At 30.4% G+C, this 22,181-nt stretch overlaps 3 protein-coding genes across 6 annotated transcripts; all 3 read right to left on the reverse strand.

The window, feature by feature from the left end:
• Positions 1-829: 829 nt before the first annotated feature.
• On the reverse strand, positions 830-1,826 carry LOC108482451 (uncharacterized). Its single transcript, XM_017785584.2, has 3 exons — positions 1,568-1,826; positions 1,343-1,483; positions 830-1,258 (listed from the first exon to the last, which is right to left on the reverse strand). The coding sequence occupies exons 1-3, from the start codon at positions 1,730-1,732 to the stop codon at positions 1,091-1,093; spliced, it is 474 nt and encodes a 157-aa protein (XP_017641073.1). The 5' UTR covers positions 1,733-1,826; the 3' UTR covers positions 830-1,090.
• Positions 1,827-4,709: 2,883 nt separating this feature from the next.
• Positions 4,710-6,869, reverse strand: LOC108482219 (uncharacterized). Of its 4 annotated transcripts, none has more exons than XM_053019695.1 (3): positions 6,645-6,869; positions 6,403-6,543; positions 4,710-5,086 (listed from the first exon to the last, which is right to left on the reverse strand). In XM_053019695.1, the coding sequence occupies exons 1-3, from the start codon at positions 6,810-6,812 to the stop codon at positions 4,922-4,924; spliced, it is 474 nt and encodes a 157-aa protein (XP_052875655.1). In that variant the 5' UTR covers positions 6,813-6,869; the 3' UTR covers positions 4,710-4,921. The 4 variants fall into 4 exon arrangements, with proteins under 4 accessions (XP_052875655.1, XP_052875653.1, XP_052875654.1 ...); XM_053019693.1 differs by lacking the exon at positions 4,710-5,086 and adding an exon at positions 6,030-6,298; XM_053019694.1 differs by lacking the exon at positions 4,710-5,086 and adding an exon at positions 6,030-6,312.
• Positions 6,870-18,761: 11,892 nt separating this feature from the next.
• LOC108482543 (uncharacterized) lies at positions 18,762-21,283 on the reverse strand. Its single transcript, XM_017785674.2, has 3 exons — positions 20,865-21,283; positions 19,107-19,247; positions 18,762-18,983 (listed from the first exon to the last, which is right to left on the reverse strand). Exons 1-3 carry the CDS (start codon positions 21,066-21,068, stop codon positions 18,813-18,815), a joined length of 516 nt encoding a protein of 171 aa, XP_017641163.1. The 5' UTR covers positions 21,069-21,283; the 3' UTR covers positions 18,762-18,812.
• Positions 21,284-22,181: the final 898 nt, after the last annotated feature.

The raw sequence follows: 22,181 nt of genomic DNA on the forward strand, positions 1-22,181 counted from the left end.
GGTAAATAATATAATCGGTATAGATTTATTAGCTTAGTTAACGATTAACGAATCAATTGACCATCGTTTTAATTATTTACATTGTTTAAAACACTAGTAAGAAAGTTTAGCTTGATTTATTTAATTGGTAGTTTAAATTTAGTTTATTAACAATATATATTTAAATTTCCACTAGTAATTTTTGACTTGATAGATTAATAATTGCTTAACTTGTAATTAACTTGATAAATGCATTTATCAATTTGGCAATTCCTTAGGTTGGTTCAATCTTTGGAATACTCGGAGTATTCCATTATAACACTTGTAAATATTACAACTGACATATCACACTTGCAATAAAAACCGTTTTTAAATCATTATATTTTGTGCTAATTCTCTTGACAATCGTATGCCATAGCGCGGTCACAAACCAAACTTCTAGTTAGATTTTACTATTCAAGCACTTTGATGGGATGTACTGGCTTTGGACCTTTTAATATACTAAATTATATTAAAAAAAAAGAAAAAGTAACATTTAGTCTTTGAACTTGATAATTTTTTTCGATTTAATTTTTGAACTTTTCTTGTTCACCTTAATCTTAATCGTGAAACTTGAAATTTTCCTAATTTTGGACTATGTAATGACGTAACTCTTTGATATTATGAGACCTCACCGACTGAAAAATTATAGCTTTTTGTAATAAAAAATTAAATGAAGACATGAAAGAATATCAGATTGAATTTGAGAAAAGCTAACAAATGTATAAAAGAAAAAAAATTAAGGAACCAAATTGAAAAAATTAGCCGAGATTAAATGTTGTGTGAATGCAATGGAAATATAAAACACAGATTATGTATATAAAAAGACTTAACTTCTGAGAAATCCAGCAGCAACCATGTGTCTCTTTCAATTCTTCATAAATATTAATTCGAGTTAAAAGGAAAATGTTAAGCTTTCATCAATTTAAACCAAAACCCAGAAAAAGCAACTCAACTGGGAGTAGTATTCGAATGCCCTGAGATGACATGAGCAAAAAGCCTTCCAAACCAGTATTCATAGAAGAATGGGCAGTGGCATCAGTTCATCAGGAAAACAGAGCAAAGTAAAGTTTCAAAGCTTACTACTCACTTGGGATGGCTTCATTCCTTTTTTATCGGAGGCCATCCATTGTTTACCCAAAGCAATTAGCTCTCTGTTTCCTTTCCTTGTAACCTCCACTACCACCTGTGTAAGACTTCCCTTCTCCCCTATCACCTTTGCCTCTATCTCCACTTCTTCCTGCATCATACCCCCATTAAACCTTATCTTCAAACCAAAACACAGGAAAAGGAACTTAAGATTTCACGATATGAGAAGACTAACTTGAATCTTGGCCGTTGAATAAAATGAAATGCTGAAATCAAGGGAGAGTTTGACATGGTCGACAACGGAGTAAATTGCCGTCGCAGCAACGTCGTCAATCAACGTGGCCATGGCTCCAACATGCCAATTCCCATCTGGATCCTGCGGATTTTGAGCTCTCGTTAAGACAGATGATGATAGAACAGCAATATGTATAAGTCAAAAGAAGATTGAGATTTTGATTACTGAAGCACGAGTGGGAACGACGAAATTGCAGCGTATGGAACCCTTTTGGGCATGGACAATCTGCAGTCCTTCAAGAGTGAGTGCCTCCAGCTCGTGGCTTATGTTTCCTTTAGATAGATCTCGCAACCATTTCAGGGATTTTTGTAGGATAGCATCTTCTTCCATTTTCAGACCCCCAGCATCCAAAATATGTTGACTCTCTATTATTAACGCCCTTTGGTTTGGCTCTTGAAAGGACAGGTGACACAGGCATAACTTTAAAATGTTTTTCTCTGGTCAAAATATGATGTTAGTGCCTGTTCTTCGAAAAAGTTTAAAATTTATTCTCTATATTTAAAAAGTTAAAAAAATTAAGTCTAATCATTAAAATCATAAGTATTTTCTATTAACATTTATCAAATTGGTAAGTTGATTAAGCTACTCTCATAGGAGGCATCATACGAGTAACGAAAAATAAATATGTTAAGTTGAAATTTTCTAATATAAACTATCAATAACGATAATAATTAAACTAAGATTTTTAAATTGAAAAAGCAACATGATTGAGTTTTTAACTTTTACAAGGACTAAATATCAAACTTTATAGAAGTACAGGGCCTAATAACACCTTTTTACCTTTTCTTTTTGTCAAAAAATGGAACATACAACTCATATTGATATCAGCAAAACAAAAAACAGGAGATGCAATCATTTATAAGATAAATACAACATTATATGCCTTTTACCAATCCAATCAAGTAGAAGATTTACATTTTGTTACTAGTGTCATGAGGCTAGAACTTTAGTCATGTAAGTCGTACGGCCTTAGACAATCCTTTCATTCCAAACACGCCTAAGTCAACCTAACCACCAAATAATTGAGAATTCACAAAAAATTTCTCCAAGGTACCAATTTATATAGCGGAAGCAACTCTAGTCAAAAGAATGCACAAAATAACAAAAAGTCACAGAAAAATATACACAAGAGGTGTTTGAGTAAATGCTCTCTATTGTATTACTTTCTCTCAAAGAATACAAGAAACATTGAAAGAATTGAGTTAGTTACAAGTGAGGGGGAAGCTCTCTATTTATAGTTGACCTCTCCAAAACTGACGATCTAGATCAAGTTATATTAACGAACAAGATTAGTCTATCCTTTAAATCAAGAGATTTATAAGATTACATAATCAAATCAAATCAAATCAAATCTTATAAGATATGATTCCCCCTATCTTCTAAGATTAGTTCTTTTAGTTACTAAGGTAGTCTATCTTTCCATATCTGCACCATTAGGCCACACAAACTTCAATCTGACAGGCTTCTCTAATAGCTCTTTGAATCGGGCCAACTCTCATGGGTCAAATGATTCCCATGTCAATGATAGACCTCTATGGGATGCATTGTGTGCGATGGTCACGAGCTTTGAACTGCAGCCCGTGACACTAGTCTCATCAGTTCATAAAGGCTAAACTATGTTGTTAGTCCCTTATTTTGTGAAAGTTGTTTATTTAATTTTTATACTTTAATTTAGTCATTTTTAATCCTTGTACTTTTTAAATTTTAAAATTTCAAGCCCCATCAAACGATAATTGCTAAATTAATTAAGTTTTGCTATTGCCAAACTCTAATGTGACAAACATATTATTATATGTGTAATATCATGTCAACTTGCTATTTTCACATATTACTCATTAAAATTTCAATTAATGGATACACTTGTCATTTGCATCAAGATTGAAATTTCAAAAATTGAACAGTAATGATTTAGAATGATCCAATTGGAGAGTATAAACTAAATCTATAATTGATACAGATAGTACAAACTAGTAATTACATGGATGGCACTAAGGGGGCAATTAGGGCCTGTGCCCCCTGTTGAAAATTACCATTTTAGTTTCTTGAAATTTTTTAATTTATAAGTCTATTAATGGTAATAATACACTTTGACCCCTCAAAGATGAAACTTATTTTAGTTTAATACCTTTAAAATTTTGAAATAACAAGCATATACAAAGCTAAAATTATACTTTGACCCCTTTAAGATTTTATAATTTAATTTTGCACCTTCCAAAGATACACCTCTAGCTTCGTCCCTAGGTAGAGGTGAAATGAGACACTAGTGCTCACAAGCTACTTGAGTTCGACTAAAAAAAATAAATTCAATTGGTAATTATTGAGTCGAGCTTGAGCTATCGATCAAGTCGAATTTGAGCTGACTCGAACAGCTTACAAGCAGTAACATCCCCACTTTTTTTTAAAAGAGAGAGAGAGAGAGAGAGAGAGAGAGAGAGAGAGAGAGAGAGAGAGAGAGAGAGAGAGAGAATATTTATAGTAGAAGTTCTTTAATAAGTAATCTATAAATAAATAGTAGTATAAGAAATTGTGATTGTTTTTAAAAGAAACTGTCAGACATGAAAACACAGAGGATTATTAGTAGGAGCATGTGATTAAGTTAAAAATTTGTATCGAGTTTAGGGATTAAATTGAATAAGTTATAAAAATATAGAGACCGAAGTACAATTATCTTATTTTCATTTTGATGGAAAGGACTTAATAGTAATTTTACTATTACTAAAAAAATAAATGGTTTCATTATGGCTTTTAAATGATTTTTAATTAAGTAAAAATATTTTAATAAGTAAAAATATTTTATTAATTAATATTATAATACATAAAAAAAAGAAAGAAAGAAAGATTGAACTCATCTTTCTCTTTTTAACATAAAAAAGGGTAAAGAAAAAAATTTGCTTCAATTATTTTCCTTCAAATTCAAGTATAATGTACGTTTTTACTCAAATTATTTTTAGATTTTGAATTTTTAAAGCTTACTTTACATGTATATATCAATAGTTTTTTATTTTATCAAATATTTTAAAAGTTGTTATTAAAGAACATTGATGAAAGCTTAGAAAAATTAAGTGAAGTAGATATATTTTAGATAGGAAATGATTAAAAATGAATTCTAGCTTGTTAGAAGTGTGAAAAAAAAGGAGAAATATAAGTAGATGAAAAATTTATTTGGTTCATTCGGCCATAGCGAAGGGAAAGTAGAGAAACTTAACCACTTTATGTAATATTAGTGTTAAATAATAGTTTGTGAAGTAGTGAGCATTCTGATAAAGATAAAATTGAAAATGGATAATTGAATCAAAAGATATACAAATTTTGGACTAAAAAACTTAAAGTTGTCAAAATGATAAATGGCATAGATACATGGCATTGCTTTTTATTGAATTGCTACTATTGTAATTAGGTCTCATCAGAGCTCCAAAACCCAGAAAAAGCATTTCAAATGACAGGCAATTTGTCTATATGAATGCCCTCATTTGATCATAAGAGCAAAAATTTCGAATCCAGCTTAGATAAACCTAAGTTTCAAAGCTTACTCAGTTGGGCTGCGTTAATGCTATCTTTAGTTGTGGCCATCCATTGTTTACCCAAAGCAATTAGCTCCCCGTTTCGTTTTCTTCTGATTTCCACCACCACCAGTGAAAGTTTTCCCTTCTCCGCTATCACCTTTGCCTCTATCTCCACTTCTTCCTGCAAGCACCATTAAAACTTACCCTATCTTCAAACCAAAACCCAGAAAATGAAAAAGAAAGGGATTTTAAGATTTTATCAAATAAGAAGATTATCTTCGATCCTGGCAGTTGAATGAAACGAGATATTGAAATCAAGGGAGGATTTGACATGGTCGGCAACTGAGTAAATCCAAGGTCGTCAATCAACGTGGCCATCGCTCCAACATGCCAATTCCCATCTGGATCCTACATAATATAAGTTTGCAATCTTATTTTATTTTGCCCTTTTGCTGAAACAGAGGAAGAGATAGAGAGAGTAACAAATATTAATTCAAACTAGAATTTTGTTTACAGATACACGACTGGATACGACGAAATTATAGCGTATGGAACCCTTTTGGGCGTCGATGATCAGCAGGCCTTCAAGGGTGAGTGCCTCCAGCTCGTGGCCTTTCGATAGACCTTTCAACCATTTGAGGGATTTTTGTAGGCTGCCATTTTCCTCCATTTCCAGACCCTCTTGCTTTGCTGATGTTACAGAGTCCAAGACATGATGATTTTGCTCCCTACTTATCTGTGGGCGGCCTGGTTAATGTTTTTTTAACCTTAAATTGCATTAGTCCTTGGAGGCTTTGACAGAGAACAGGTGCCATTTAATCATTAGTTGAATTGTTATAATCCACGTGCAATTAGAGAATCCCAAAATAATTGGGTTTAAATTATCAACAATATAAAACCACTCCTTTTGTTGAACTCCAAAACAGGGGATAACAGAGTATTCTTCTTGCTCAAAAATCACCATTTTTAGCTTTAATAATTCAGGAATTTCAAGTTACCTATATGAGTTTTTGGGGTTCTAATGAATGGCTCTTCAATCCAATCCCAAAAACATATATTTTTTAAGGTTTAACAGATTCTTCAATTTAACAAAAATAAACCCAAAATTCAATACAATTGTCGTGTTTTTAATTTATATTTTTCTTATATCCAATGCATATTTCGATCGACATTTCCTTCCATTGTTTGTCAATCCCATTAAATGGGAAAATAATCTGTTTAACTTAATTAGGATCATAGATGTTAAAAATGTAAAATCAGAAACTCTTAGTTGTTTCTCAAAGCTTGCTGACGGTAGGGACCGTGAAGTCATTCCTTTCCTTCGGACCTCTATCATCACCTGTATAAGCTTGCCCTTGTTTCCCAAAACCTTTGCATTGATCTCCACTTCTTTCTGCATATAAGCCCCTCCAATGTTTAAAAAACAAATACCAATCAATTCTCTTCTTTTCTTTTTTTTTTTTTAAAAAAAAAGTTGATATAATCGTATAGACTGACTTCAATCTTAGCAGTTGAATAATACGAAATGCTGAAATCCACCGATTTCGCAGGATGATCTAAAACAGAATAAATAGCAATAGCTCCCACGATATCCATCAAGGTTGCAATAGCTCCGCCATGCCAATTCCCATCAACATCCTTCCCCCCCCCCCCACCCAAAACAATAAAAACAGGGTATTGATTCAATGAAGAAATGGAAAAACGAAAACACTAGTGTAGTTTGATTCAAATTGGCTTACAGCGGCGAGGCTTGGGATGGTGAACTCAGTTCGTATGAATCCCTTTTCAGCTTTCGTTATGATCAGTCCTTGGAGAGCTCGGGTTTCCAACTCCTGGCCGATGGTTCCTTCAATGAGAGCCTCAAACCATTCGAGGAGTGGCTCCAGGGTTGGTTTATCATCTGCCATATCTTTCGGAATTTTTTATTTTTATTTGTTCTTTTTCATTTTGACGTGTGTGAATTTAAGGGGAGGGATGGGGAGAGGTTATTCCTCTTGAAGGAGGAAGAATTGGAAAAAACGGTTATGCCACGTCATTTATGTCCTTTCCCAATCAATTAATTAATGACATGTCAGCTATTTTTTACATGCTATTTACACCTCATTTAATTAGATTTTTAATCACAATTAATTTTTATATCTCATTTACACATTATTTAATTAGATTTTTTGATCATAAATCCCTAAAATCCCAATTACAAATTATTCAACCCTAAATAAATGTTCTATCTTCACGTCTCTGCTGCTGCTTCACATCTTTGCTGCTGCTTCACGTCTCTGCTGCTGCTTTACGTCCCTACTGTTATATTTTTCCAGCAACTGCATTATTGCTGCAAACCCTGCTAATTTGCTTTAATTTTTCTGCGTGCCTGCTGCAATTTATTTTACAGGTGAGTTTATTTTTTATTTTTTTTCTATTATGTTAAAATAGATAGGAGAGAAAGAAAGTCCATGCTAGTTCCTAACAATTAAATGAATAGTTTAAACTATTATTGAGCAGAAAATAAAGATCTAATTTTTAGGCAGCTTTTCATGTAATACAATATAATTAAATAATTTGAGATAAAATTAGTGAATTCTAGCACTATGCTCAATTGGATCAACATGTTAGGTTATTCAAAGCTGGTTGGGTGATTTAGTTTGGGATGTTATTTTCACTTTATTTTCATTTGTTTAAAATATAGTTCTATTTAGATTCTTTGAAATAATTGTGATTTTTAATAATAATGACTTAGCGTATTGAAAAATAAATGATATGATTTTTGAGCCTTTTTTTTTAGATTTTAATTTTTCTTTTAAATTTTTTAACGATTTCTTTTTTTATCATGATTTTTATTATATATTAAAATTTATTCTCGTGTTTTGTTAATTTATAATTTTCATTTATGGAGACAAATAAAGATGAAATAGTTCATCTTGTCGAAACAAGATAATTCTATTGAAGAAATAAAAGTGGGACTGAAAGTGCATTTCGAAGAAGAGGCTTATATTCTTTATAATCAGTTTGTTTTGAGTAAGGGATTTAGTATTCGAAGAGGAAATAAGAGACAAAGTATGACTGAACCTATAGGACAACGTTAATTTTTATGCTCGAAATCTAGGCATCATGAACACGAAGATATTGGCAAAGTGACAAAATTTAATTGCCTAGATACAAGGACAGGTTGTCAACCTAAAATTCATTTTACAATAGAAAAAGGTGTTTGGGTTGTTTCTTACTTTAATGATTATCATAATCACCACTTAGCAACTTCAGAAGAAAGAATTAATTTAAGATTAGGAAGAAAAATTTTGGAAGGACATGGAGATGTTATTCATTCAATGGTTGCTGCAGGAATTAAACAAACAAGTTCATATTCATTTCTCAGGAAGGAAATTGGGTTTGAAAATATTACATTTACCAAACGATATTGTCATAATTTCTTGCGAATTGAAAGAGAGAAATTGATTGAAGCAGGGGATGCATAAAGCATTATCGATTTTTTCAAATATAAGCAAGCTGAAGACCCTATGTTTTTCTGTTCAATGCAAGTGGACCAGAATAATCGACTAGCTAATTTTTTTTTGGAGAGATGGAAGATCAAAATTGGATTACGATTGTTTTGGAGATGTTCTTGTGTTTGATACCACGTATAGAACCAATAAGTATAATTTGGTTTGTGCTCCATTTGTCAGAATCAACAATCACTGGAATACTATTTTGTTCAGTTGTGCCTTTTTATCGAATGAAACCACTGAATCATTTACTTGGCTATTTGAAACATTTTTAGAAGCCATGGGCTATCGACAACCGAAGAGTATTTTTATTGATCAAGATCAAGGGATGATGAAAGTAATAGAGATTGTCCTCCCAGAATCTTCTCATAGATTATGCATGTGGCATATTTCAAATAATGCTAAACAACATCTTGCTAGTCGTTTTGTCAATGCAGAGTTCAAAGCACAATTTAATAAATGCTTTTATGGATGTGAAAGTGAAACAGAGTTTGAATCAAGTTGGGCTACCATGATTGAAAGTTTTGAACTTCAAGATTATGCTTGGCTTAAGAGACTATATGAGCTTCGCGTAAAATGGTGCCCTGCCTTTAGCATAGATATTTTTTCGGCTCGAATTAGATCCACTCAAAGAAGCGAGAGTATGAATAGCATATTAAATCAGATTATGAATAGCTCTTTATCTCTTATTCAGGTTATATAACATTATGAGGAAAAGGCAAAAGAATTTCACCAGATAGAGTTAAATCAAGATTTTCGATGTAAAAATGGAGCACCAAACAAAGTTAATGGACGTGGGAATTGAAGCATGCATCCAATGTTTACAACTTGCTATGTTTAAAAGGTTTGAAGAGGAGTTGATGGATTGCATAGGTTTGAATTGTGTTGAATTTAGTAACATCGAAAATATTTCTTTATATCATGTGACTGAAGATGGACGTGAAAGAATTTACTGTATGGAGTTTGATGTTCCAAATAGCATTGTCTCATGTAGTTGTAATATGTTTGAAAGTCTTGGATTACTTTGTCGTCATGCTTTACGGGTTTTTCTTATGAATAACATTAAAGAGATACCCGAAAAATATATACTTAGGAGATGGACAAAAAAAGCAAAGTCGTTGCTGGCAAGTGATTTTAGAGCCTCATCAGCACATGAAAAAAAAATTAGTTGTTTATTGTGCCTCAGTGAGTTGAAGCATATGGGTTACAACCTTTTTGACAAAGGTTCATTGACTCCTAAGTGTACTCAAATTGTCAAAGAAAAACTATTTGAGGCATTGCACTTAGTTGAAAAGGAGATGACAACTATGCAAGAAGCTAATGATTCAGAAATTTCAAAGCATACATCTTTTCAAGATGCTATCACTGATGGCAATGGGAGATCAAGTGAAAAATTAATGTTTGATCCTATATGTGTCAAAACAAAGGGTTCAAGAAATTCTCGAATGAAAAGCCAATTTGAGAAAAATCAAAAGAAAAAAACAAAGAAGACAATGCTCTCTCAAGTTTCAAAAGATAAGGAGAAAATATCAAGTGAGTATGCTTTCCTTGATTATTATATTTGCATCTATTTTTTATGTTATTTAATTTATTTATGTCTTGAATTTAACAAATAATTTTCATTTTGACCAAGGGAAACAAAACAAATCACTTATGCACGAAGATTCTCTAGTACTGTCTTTCCCAATGGAGTCTCAAACTCATGGTTATTCTTCTTATCATCAAATCCCAATGTTAATGACTCCAAACTACCATAATCAATTTTTTCATCCTCTATAGGTATTGATTGAATGCATTATTCTTTTTAAATGTCAAAAGTCATAAATATTTAAGTACATGTTTTGTAAAAATATTTTTATGTAGGATTTTTCTTCAAATTGGAGGTTCAATTCTTCATCTAACATGAGTTATACTAAATTGCTGGAAGAGAATGATCCATCGCTATTCAAGACTCAAGTAATATGTTTTACTTATATTGTCACAAATTATTATATATATAATTCAAGAGTTTATCTAGCAGTATAATACTTTTAATGCAAGAACATTTCTCAAATGGTTTAGAATCTCAAAAGACCAATGATAATTCATGAGAAAGACTTAAATTTTATTATTATTTGTAATTCTTTTATAATGTTTTGAGAATAATACTATTATATGGTTTTATAGTATTATATTACATTTTGTTTTAGTTATTATTTAATATGGAATAAATTCAATTAATATTTTTGTAAGTATATTGTTTTGGTAATTCGATGTTAGTTTTAGAAATGACACAACTAGAAACTTTAATATTTTTGATACTTTGCAAAAAAATTCTCAAAACAATAAACTCATATATAATATACATTTGTTTTGTATCATCTTCTACATCCATTGCTACAAAATTTACAGTCAAGTTGTAAACAATGTAAATAACAGTAACCAAAGACAGTACCATACGTGTCGAACTTTCATCAAATCAAACATACTTGCTTCAGGAGCAATGTAAAACAACTATAATGCTTTCCCTCGGCGAATGTTGAATTTTACGCATCAAACAAACCGGATAAATGAACCAGGTTACATTATTATTTTGTTAATACACTCCAAAATAAATATATATATATATATATATATGTACTCATCCTGTAGAATTCATGTTACTATGAAACATTGAAAAGCAAAAATAACAAAATCAATTCCCCAATATAAGTTTTCATCTAACGATTCTCTGGGCAAACAATTTAAGAATAAAAAATGGATATCATCAACTAAAACAGGTGGCACACACTTCTTCAATATTGTAATCTGAAGTTTTAAGTTTGATTTCAAATTTTCAACTAAAATAAGCAAATTATAGGACATTGCAGCAGTCTTCTCCAAACAATCAAACAAAAAGGAGGAGAACGATTCGGCCGCTCTCTCTTTACCCCATCATTCACAACACTACAACAACCCGAAATCTGACTACTTCGATCGTCATGTTCAACGCTCCGATCATCACCATCATCGTACCTCGAAGCTGAACTACCCAAACTAAGGCAATTGGTCAAAAGTCTCTCGAGACTAGTCCCACAAGGAAAATCAGAATCCTCCATCCGAAACAACCTAATTTCACCCTTCCCTAAATATCCATCCATGACTAAAAAAAAACTCACCTGTAAAATAAATTGTGGCAGCCACGCAGAAAAACCAAAGCAAATCAACAGGGATTGCAGCAGTAATGCAGTTGCTAGAAAAATATAACAGCAGGGACGTGAAACAGCAGTAGAGATGTGAAGCAGCAGCAGAGACGTGAAGATAGAACATTTAATTAGGGTTGAGTAATTTGTAATTGGAATTTTAGGGATTTATGATTAAAAAATCTAATTAAATGATGTGTAAATGAAGATGTTAAAATTAATTGGCATGTCATTAAATGATTAAAAATCTAATTAAATCAGGTGTAAATGGCATGTAAAAAATAGCTGACATGTCATTAATTGATTGGGAAGGGACATGGATGACATGGCGTAACCGTTTCATCCAATTCTTACTCACAACTTCAATGCTTTTTTCTTGTTTGTTTTATCAAATTGTTAATGTATTTTTTACAATAAATATTTTGCTTTAAGAGCGTTAGAATCAATGTTAAGATTATTAGACAAAATATGTTAACGAATAAAATATTTAAATATATAATAAATACATATTTATATATAAAATAAAATATAAATACAATAATTTATATTTAAATTGTCAAATACTTAAACTAATAAAAACTGTAACAAAAAGTTGAAATCGAAAAAAAGAATAGAGATTTACTAATCGTTGAGGCCTGTTTAACACAGTTTCCTTAAGACAGATTCTTTCACTCCTATAGTACTTGAAGAAACGTTGGTCGAATGTCTCCCAAGATACAACACAATGATAAAAGTAATAGCACCTCTATAGTAATCAACGAACGAATGTTACCTTTTTCTATCATCAGAACGTGGCTATTTTACTAAATTGATCTAAAAAATTTTAATATATACAAAAATGACCCAGGTTCAAAAACAATCACCAAAATGACCTAAAATAAACAGTGGAATGGGGTTTTGGCCTGTCAATGGCCACCACCAACTCATATTTTGGACCCATGATTGTCTGATAATTGTGTCAGGCTTTAAAAAATTATTTTTTTTAGTTTTGGCCTTTCAATGGCCAACACCAAGATATTTTTTTTAAATCATATCATACTGGTATACAAAAATACCAATATTTAAAAAAATTTTGGTGCTGACCTGTCAATTGTCGGCACCAGAGTACGAGTTTTATGTCAATGGCCGGCATCAAAGTACGAGTTTCAAAAAAAAAAATTTTTTTTGGTGCTGGCTTGTCAATGGCCGGCACCAAGTACAAAAAAAATTCAAATTTTTTTGATGCTGCCCTATCAATGGTCGGCACCAGAGTACGAGTTTCAAAAAAAAAAATTTGGTGCTGGCCTGTCAATGGCCGAGTAGATACAATTGGGGAAACGAGTTTTTCACCGATTGTTTTGGACGTTTGAGCCATGTGTTAAGGCCTTCCCTCACTGCAAGCCAATGGTGCAGGTGGACGGGACATGCTTGTATGGAAAATACACATAAATACTCCTGATTGTTGTTGCACAAGACGGCCATTGACAGGGCCAGCACCAAATTTTTTTTTTGAAACTCGTAATCTGGTGCCGACCATTGACAGGGCAGCATAAAAAAAATTGATTTTTTTTACTTGGTGCCGGCAATTGACAGGCCAACACCAATTTTTTTTTAAATACTGGTATTTTTGTATACCAGTATGATACGATTTTAAAAAAAAAATACCCTGGTGCTGGCCATTGACAAGCCAAAAAAAAAACAATTTTTTAAAGCCCAACACAATTATCAGGCAATCATAGGTCCAAAATACGAGTTGGTGGTGGCCATTGACAGGCCAAAACCCCATTTTACTGTTCATTTCAGGTCATTTTGGTGATAATTTTTTAACTTGGGTTATTTTTGTATATATTAAATTTTTTTGGGTCAATTTAGTAAAATAGCCTCGGAACGTTGAAAATTTATATAGAGGAAAAGAAAAGTTTCGAGAGCAAAAGAAATTCGGTGTGAGAGAGTATGAACGTAGGAAAAATTTTACAAAATTCATAACCTTTTATAGGCATTTAATATGGTGAAATTTTATAAATGTCCACAAAATCTGCCATTAAATTACCCAACAAATCAATTTGAACAAAAAAATTAAATCAAATTGATTGAAATCAAATAAATAAGATAAATGTCCTTATATAAACAGATTATGTCTGCTGAGGAAAAATAAATTCGTATTGAGCTAAAATATCAATCCGACCTATTCAAAAATTTTGCATTGCCCACGTCGTATGGGTGCACCAATGTGGGATTTAAACTTTTTACTTAGTCAATCCAACTTAGTCATCCTATTATATTTTATGAAGGTTTCCATATATAAACACATATCATACTTGGTATTTAACCAATGTGGGATCTAAACTTTTTACTTTTCCTCAACAAATATTTTCGAGTAGCTTATTTTGAGTATCAATTTCTCATTCATCACTTAATCATTTTGAGCATATGATATACCATTGTAAAGTTCTCATAGAGTAGAATATGAAGCCATAATTTTATGATTCAACTCTCTACATTTACCTATTGAGAATATGACTTAAAAGTTCTCATAAAAATACAATTTTTCTAACAATGTATAGACCAAGACTTTGTAGATGGGTAACTTACTTTGACAGTAACGTATAGAAGAAGACTTTTGCACATGGACTCTATGGTTGAATTGAAGACAAAAGACTTCTTGCAATGTCGTTTCAAATCGAGAAGATGTGCACTAGCTTCTTTCCATTTAGTTTTCGGTTATTTTTCCATTGGTAAAATATTGCAAAAGTTTCTTTTTTCCTTCTTTCCACCATAATTTATACTTTATAGGAAGCATATTTACAGAGTTATTTTTCTTTTAAACTTGCAACAATTGAAAAACGTCCCAAGCTTTCGCTTTGAGTGTTTGTTTTGGTTCTCTCATTTTTCTTAATTTTTTAATCGTTTCTTAAATGATTTTTTAAGTGTTGTCGAGTGAAAATATATGTTGGAGATTAATCCGTATAAACAATGAAATAAAAAAGGTACAGAAGATCGAACACAAATTTTATGTGAAAAATTCCTTTAAAAAGGATAAAAATTACAACCAAAGAAAGCTTTGACTTTTCACTAATTGAATAAACAAATGAGAGTACAATATGAAGAAAATAAATCTAAATGTACTAAACATACATTACCCAAAACCCCAAATACAAAACCTTAACTCTCATAGAGTTCTCTTAAAAGGGATACAAAATTCTCTCCATAGTTATAAAAAAAAACTCTCACCAAAATTTATCTCCAACTACATCTTCTCACCCCTCCCCCCCCCCAAAAAAAAAGTCTTGTAGTACTGTATAGATGTGCTCATGGGCCGAGCCGAGCTGAGTTCGGTCGGGCCCAACTAAAGATTTAGGCCCATTTACTAGGCCCATGTCTAACCCGACCCGAAAATGGGCCCTAAAATTTTGCCCAAGGCTGGCTCAGATAAAAATGCTAAAACCCAAGCTCGACCTAGCCTATCCGTATTAATTTTTTTATATATTTTTAAATATATATAATACATCAAAAATACTAAAAACATTAAAATAAATATTTCTCAACAAATTGAAAATAAGTTTTAAAAAATATGTATACTTAAATAACACTAAGATAAATGCAACTTAACAAGCAAGTGCCTCTAAAATAATAACAAAATTAACAATAAAATAGTAGTAACATAATAGTGAAATGGTAGCAAAATTGGAAGAAAACAACAAGAAAATAACAGTGAAACAACAAAAAAGTAATAAATTTTGTCCTTTTGTGAATTCACGCCGGGCCCGGGACTAAAATACCTTACCTGAAACCCTACCTATTTTTTAAATGGCCTTTATTTTTTTTCCCAAGTCCATTTTTCGGGCCTATATTTTTCCCAAACCATCCCACTTTTCGGGTGGGTCTTCGGGCCAAGCCAGGTGTTATAGTGAGCAGGTCTAGTACTGTAACATCCCTCACCTGGTATAGTCGCCGAACCCGAGAAATAAGATGCTACGACATACATTCACATATTGAATATTGAATAACCGCATACATTCACATAATTCATGTATTGCAAACAAAATCGAGTTTAAATTATGCTTACGAAAGCTCTGAGAACAAACAAGGATTAAATTGTAATATTTTCAAAAGAATAAGACAATTGTGCAAAAGGGGTCACACGGTCGTGTGTCAAGGCCATGTAACTCATTATGGCCATGTGGGTTAAAAGTCCAATTTTACCATAGGTCACACGGCCATGTGGTTGAGTCATGTAACTATCTAAGACAATGTGGATCAAAATTTTTACCATATCTACAGTACTCACACGAGCATGTGGTCAGCTCGTGTGACAATCGAGAGCTGTATAGCTAAAAGACTTCTACATTCTAGTGAAGTAAGAATTGGTATGATAGTATAGAAGTCGACGTATAGGTGCAAGTTCAATATCATGAAAGTATCTGCCAAGGACAGAGATGAAATCCAATCTTCAAGATAATGAGCGTAACTACAAAGGTTCCAAGGTATTTCACATTAAAACTCACTAAATGCTTGTGAACTTATAAGCGTTTTGTTCCTATTTTAGGTGTGGCTATTAATGAGTTCGCCAGGAGAGACCAAGTCAGGAATGCACTAGTAAAGCGGCGAGCTAGGATACTATGCATACAAAAAATGTCTTAGGAATATGGCATATAGATCTCTACACCAAGAAAGTTTGTTTTTAACAAACTGTTGTGTTGTAATGTATTATTCTTAAGAGTTGGATGTATTCTTGAACGTTTTTCCTTATTTCTTTTGCTTAGTAAACTTTTACTAAAATAATAAAAAATAAGTGGAAAGAGGATTATACGTAGCTGGTTTTAAAATTTATGTTAAGTTCATATATGGAAACACCTAATATCGGAATTTAGTATTCGGGTCGAGTAGAGGGTGTTACAAATTTTTCATTTTGGGCACACCTTGAGAGTGAAATTGTCATAATTATGTTTTACCTGATTGTTGTCAAATAGCCTATTCATCACTTCGAATTTCCAGGTATTAGAATTCACATCTATCAAATCTGCCACATAGGTATGGTTAATATTAATGCAATACTCAATCACTCTCCCTTATCCAAGCCTCGACAACCATGGATCATTCTAAATATTAATTGTCTGCCCATTGCCAACCTTCCACCTACCACCCTCCTCTGATAGCCTTCAAGCACTCAAAATGCTCTGCCAGGTATATAAAGGTAAGACCCTAACCTTGAACTCATAAAATTGCTTCATTGGTAGTACTTAGCTTTCATTACACTAGCTAACAAACAATCCGACTTCGTCATTAATCTCCAAGCCTATTTCACTAATAATGCCATGTTAAAAGTGCCTAAACCTCCAAAACCTAATCCACCCTCAGCTTTCGGCCTACACAAGCACCAATGTATCCCTTTATTTTTTCTACTATTATGCCACCAAAACCTATTAATAATACTTTCTAACTCACAATATAACGTAATCGCTAATGAAAAAGATTGCATGACATAAATTGGGATTGCTTGTAATATGGATTTAAAAAATCCTCTTTACCCCCTGCCGATAGATGATGCACACTCTTGCTCTTTATGTGTTTTATGAATCTTTCCTTAAGCCCAACAAATGTTTCCTTCTTCCTTCTACCAATAATTGTTGGCAGCCCTAGATACTTTTCTAGGTTCCTCTTATCATAGCTTACCAATAGTAGTAGTAGTGGTAGTGATAGTGGTAATAGTAGTAGTAGTAGTTTAGTAGTAGTATAATAGTAGTAGTAAAAAGTTGTGCTAATTTAATTTATGTAAAAATAGAGTTATTAATTGAATAAAACTATAAGCTTCTTAATTATCACTTAATTAGTATTAGAGTTACATGTGAGTTAAAATTTAACTTTAGCTTTATAAATAACATTTAATTATTAGTTAGATTCAATCCAGAATATTTAAGAAAAATTACTAGTAAAAAATAGAGATTGTTAGAAATAATAAATTAAAATTATATATATAAAAATAAGTGTTAAAGCTATGGATCTTCCAAGAGGCAATATCAAATCATATTCGAATAACAATGGCACTGGAGAGAAATAGAATATCATTTTAATCATTGATGAGATAATATAATATTATGATATTATTTATTTTTAATTTTTTATACTATACAAGGCAAGCAATTTTAAATCAGTTTTTATTTATTTATTCATTATTTGTCCGAAATAACATTAAAAACGTTTTGTAAATTTTTTTGAAATGAAATTCAAAATTCAACAATTATTTTTAATTGTTATTATTAAATGAGATAATTAGTTTAGCGTAAATATCTTTTCAAAATTATTAAATGAGATAATTAATTTAGTGTAAATATCTTTTCAATATTATTAAATGGGTTGTATGATCTAGACTTCTTCTTTTAGAGTCACATTAAATGTTTATGATTATATTTTCTTATAAGTTCCAAAATTATATATTATTTTAATATTTTTATTTATTATTTTAATTATTTTTACAATATTATTTTATTTTCTTAATTATTTTTCAAAATTAACTGACCTTTAGTATAAATTAACTTAAATCCTCATTTAATTTGTACAAATATATATAATTTATAAAAAATATTTAATAAATAAAAAAATGTATAAAATTATGTGCAACACATGTGATATTAAAACTAGTACTAAGTACATATTTGTAATGGGATATATATGTTGCATGGCAACTATTTTTAACTTTAATCTCAGTATTATAATTTCTTATCATATTTACTCTTTTTATATAATGCCTAAAATCATCTATAGTCCTTCCCTAATCCTTAAATAAAAAGATAATTTACTTTAGCACGCTTGAACCCATGTCCTCCAGTATTAACAATAATACCGATACCAATCAAGCTTAAACTCAATCATATATATATGTGTGTAGAAATACAATTCCATGAAGAAAAATCTCTCAATAGAAATAATTGAATTTTGATGGGTCAAAACTAGTTAAATTGAGTTGAATGTAATTTGGGTTTAGTATTATTCAATAGGACTTATATTTCGACTTCAATGCCCAAACTTTCTTTTGTTTTACTATTAATAATGAAATAAATTAAAAGCCCAAACTTAAATTGAGTTACTTTGAAATAACTTTAATTAATAAAAAATTTTATTTGCGATTTTAATCCCCAAACTTTCTCTTATTTGGATATATAAAAAGCTTGGGCCATAATTCGTATAACCATTTTCAGGCAAATTTGGGAGACATTTAAAAGAATTGTTCATAAAAAAAATTTAAATATAAATAAACAAATAACCCGGTCCATTTTCAAAGCTTAGCTTGAGATTGAGGTTGAGGTGATCTATAGTCATTAGCAGCCGTCCACTGAGCGGCACTTGCTATTAACCGTCCACCGTTGGATTTGTTTCGAACCTCCACCGCAATAGATGTAAGCTTTCCTTTGTTCCCTTTTACCTTTGCTTCTATCTCTACTTCGTCCTGCGTGCACTCAACTTTTTATTTCTCTTATAGTTATTAATTAACATCAAAATTAAATTTTAATAACATTTTCTTTTATTAATTTAGTGTTCAAAAAATAAAAAAGAGAGCAGCAAAATAAACCTGAATCTTAGCTGTTGAATAGTATGTAATGTTGAAATTGACGGTGACTTTTAAATAGTGACCGGTGGAATATATGGCAGCACCACCCACATTGTCTATTATAGTTGCTATAGCTCCCACATGCCAATTTCCATTTATATCCTAAAATAATAAAAAATACAAATATTTACTCTCTTTTTTCTTGATGCAGAGAAACATAATTTAGAATTTTAAAAAAAATGAAATGATGTGAACATCAACAAGGTAAATAAAGAATATTTAGGTAAATTACTTTATTAATCAAGTAAGTTTTATTTTGATACTAATTAAAAAATTATAATTTAGTTATTGACTATCATAAGTTATTGGACTGTTAAAATCAATTCGATGCTATATAATTTGTTATTGTCTTCACCAATGATAAGTTATTTTATTTTCTCTTCTACAATTTAGAATTTTGTTTCGTGAAATAACTTTGGAGGTCATCAATAAACCAATATTTAAACAATTTTTTCCTGACTAGAATCTAATGTATGTTTTTCTACTTGTAGATAAATATTGATCTACTGTACTGATTATTAAATTATCACTTGAAGCTCTCTAACGAAACCTTAAAATAAAACTTCAAAATCTATTTACTTAAATAAAAATTTTTAAATAATTCGTTAATTTAAATTAAAACTTTCGAATAACTCGATAATTAACTTGTATTGGTTTAATTAAGCATCTGTTTGTTTACATGTAAAAAGTTTTACGGAAAATATTTTCTACATTTTCTTGTGTTTGTTTCACAGAAAGTAATATGGTCAACGGAAAATGACTTACAGGTCAAGGTAAAATAAGCCATTTTTCTTGAAAAAATTACTTACCCTTTTGAAAAGCGTAAGTCATTTTCCGAAAAAGAGCTCATCTAAAGATAATTTTATTTTTATATAAAAATTAACTTAAATCAAGCTTAATATTATTATATTGATAATAATTTTATTTTTTAAAATATTTAAAATATTATATTTTTTAATATTATTAAACATACATATTTAATTATTTATATTTAGTCATATAATAAATTATTAATATAATAAATGTAATTTATTATTTTAATAAATTATTTAAAATTTTAATTTTATTTTAATAAGAAATTTTAAAAATAATAATTTTAAATAATATTATTCACATATTATTGAAAATATTCAATATTAATATTTTAATAATAAATATTTATTACAACTATAAATATATTAATAATAAATGTTTTGTAGGATAAAGGTTAACATATGTTATAAGTTTATGTACACTTTACAGATTTTATTTTGTTGATCTCATATTTTTAAATAAAAATATTTATTTAGTACTCATGTAATTAAAAATGACGTTGTAATAAATTTAAATTTAACATAATATTTTAACATATGCAAAAACAATATAAAATATAAAGTTATAGATAAAAATAAATTTAATTAAACAATAAAAATAAAAAATCTCAAATGCATGTTTGTTTAATTGAAACAACTTTTATTTTAAAAATCTATCAAACAATAGAAAATATTTTACATGATTCTTCCAAACATCGAAAATATTAGCATTTCTAAAAAAATAAATTATTTTTAAAAATTATTTTCAATGAAACAAACGAAGCCTAAATGACCAAAACTAAAATTTAGTTATAATTTAATGATTAATAGTGTAGTTTATCTATATTTTAGAACAGGAAAAAAAAGTACCTTTAAATTTGAAATTTTAAAATAAACAGAAGATTAAGAAGAAGAGAAGAGAGATTACGGAAGCAAGAAGGGGGACGATGAAGTTACAACGCAAGAAGCCGGTGCGAGCTTCGATGACCTGAAGACCTGCAAGGCTTCGAGACTCGAGCTCGTAACCAATTATTCCATTGGTGACGTCATCCAGCCATTTTAGAGATCTCTGCAACTGCAAATGCATCATCGCCATGCTTTGATCGTCTTCATTGGAGGTGTCAGCCATCATCTTGCTCTAATCCCCCCCACACGATTCTCTTTGTTATTATTTATGGGTGTGGTCGTGCATCCCCTCTCCCGTGCATCTTCTTATAATAATATATCCGTGTACGACAGCTAGCGGTTGACGTGTTTGACATTAATTTGCAAGTAAAATTTGGTGGGAGGAACCACCGTAAAGGTTGCGCAGGCAGGGTACATAACTCCCTTTTTGTTTGTCCTTAAACTTTCCAAGCACAGAAAATCAAACGAGTAGCAAATCTTGACTTGTTTTCATTAATAGAAGTATCGTGCTTTTCTTGACGGTTAAGCTTCATTTTCGTTTATATTTTAAATATTGGGCGATAATTATAGTGTGAAATTTTATGATGGGAATTAAAATGATGCTAGTCATTAAATTAAAATAAATTTTTAAGTCTTAAATTTTGTATTTATTTTACTTTATTAAAATAAAATCAATAACATCTAATTTTTCTTTTCACCTTATAATTAAAGTATTAATGTAACAAAATGGATAATTTTACTTTAGATTTAATTTCTTTCTTTTTTAGAAAGAAATTGGAATGAAAAGTAAGATATTAGTGTTGTTAAGATTATTCAATTTGTGTATTAGGTATTTGTTTTTCTTGATTGAAAAATTTGATCGACCATTTCATTCTAAAAAAATTAAAAAATTTTCTTTGATTGAGTAAAAAGTGAAATCAACCAAAAAGAAATTTCATTTTTTTTAGAAAGGAATGGAACCGACTTTTCACTTTTTACTCAACTAATGAAAAAATCCCAATTTTTTAGAATGAAATTGTCGATCGATTTTTTCATTCAAGAAAAACAAATACCTAATATCCAAATTGATTAATCTTAATAATCCTAAATAAAACAAGAAAGTAAATCTGAAAATAAGTTTTAATCTTTTTAATGGTTGAGTTTTAGGGTTTTTACTTTGAATTAAAATGGTAAAAGTACCACGAATGTTTTTGTATTAGGAGTTAAATTGCATTTTTCTCATTTTACTCAAAAAATTAAAAATTAGTCTCTATATGTTAGATTAAAGAGCAAACTGATCCTTTTTGTTAAAAATTTCATCCATTTTTCTATTAAAAACTGGTATAGCTGACAAAATAAC

The sequence above is a fragment of the Gossypium arboreum genome, chromosome 10, assembly GCF_025698485.1.
Source record: "Gossypium arboreum isolate Shixiya-1 chromosome 10, ASM2569848v2, whole genome shotgun sequence".
Classification (NCBI taxonomy): Eukaryota; Viridiplantae; Streptophyta; class Magnoliopsida; order Malvales; family Malvaceae; genus Gossypium; species Gossypium arboreum.

Bases quoted from the DNA above. Each gene is read 5' to 3' on its own strand.
- LOC108482543 (XM_017785674.2), bottom strand. From the start codon at position 21,068: ATGATGGCTGACACCTCCAATGAAGACGATCAAAGCATGGCGATGATG. The intron at 19,248-20,864 runs GTAATCTCTCTT...TTATTATTTTAG, and splicing joins TCGTCCCCCTTCTTGCTTCC to GATATAAATGGAAATTGGCA. The intron at 18,984-19,106 runs GTTTATTTTGCT...GAGTGCACGCAG, and splicing joins ATTCAACAGCTAAGATTCAG to GACGAAGTAGAGATAGAAGC.
- LOC108482451 (XM_017785584.2), bottom strand. From the start codon at position 1,732: ATGGAAGAAGATGCTATCCTACAAAAATCCCTGAAATGGTTGCGAGAT. The intron at 1,484-1,567 runs GTAATCAAAATC...CAAAATCCGCAG, and splicing joins TCGTTCCCACTCGTGCTTCA to GATCCAGATGGGAATTGGCA. The intron at 1,259-1,342 runs GTTAGTCTTCTC...GGTATGATGCAG, and splicing joins ATTCAACGGCCAAGATTCAA to GAAGAAGTGGAGATAGAGGC.
- LOC108482219 (XM_053019693.1), bottom strand. From the start codon at position 6,812: ATGGCAGATGATAAACCAACCCTGGAGCCACTCCTCGAATGGTTTGAG. The intron at 6,544-6,644 runs GTAAGCCAATTT...GGGGGGGGGAAG, and splicing joins CCATCCCAAGCCTCGCCGCT to GATGTTGATGGGAATTGGCA. The intron at 6,299-6,402 runs GTCAGTCTATAC...GCTTATATGCAG, and splicing joins ATTCAACTGCTAAGATTGAA to AAAGAAGTGGAGATCAATGC.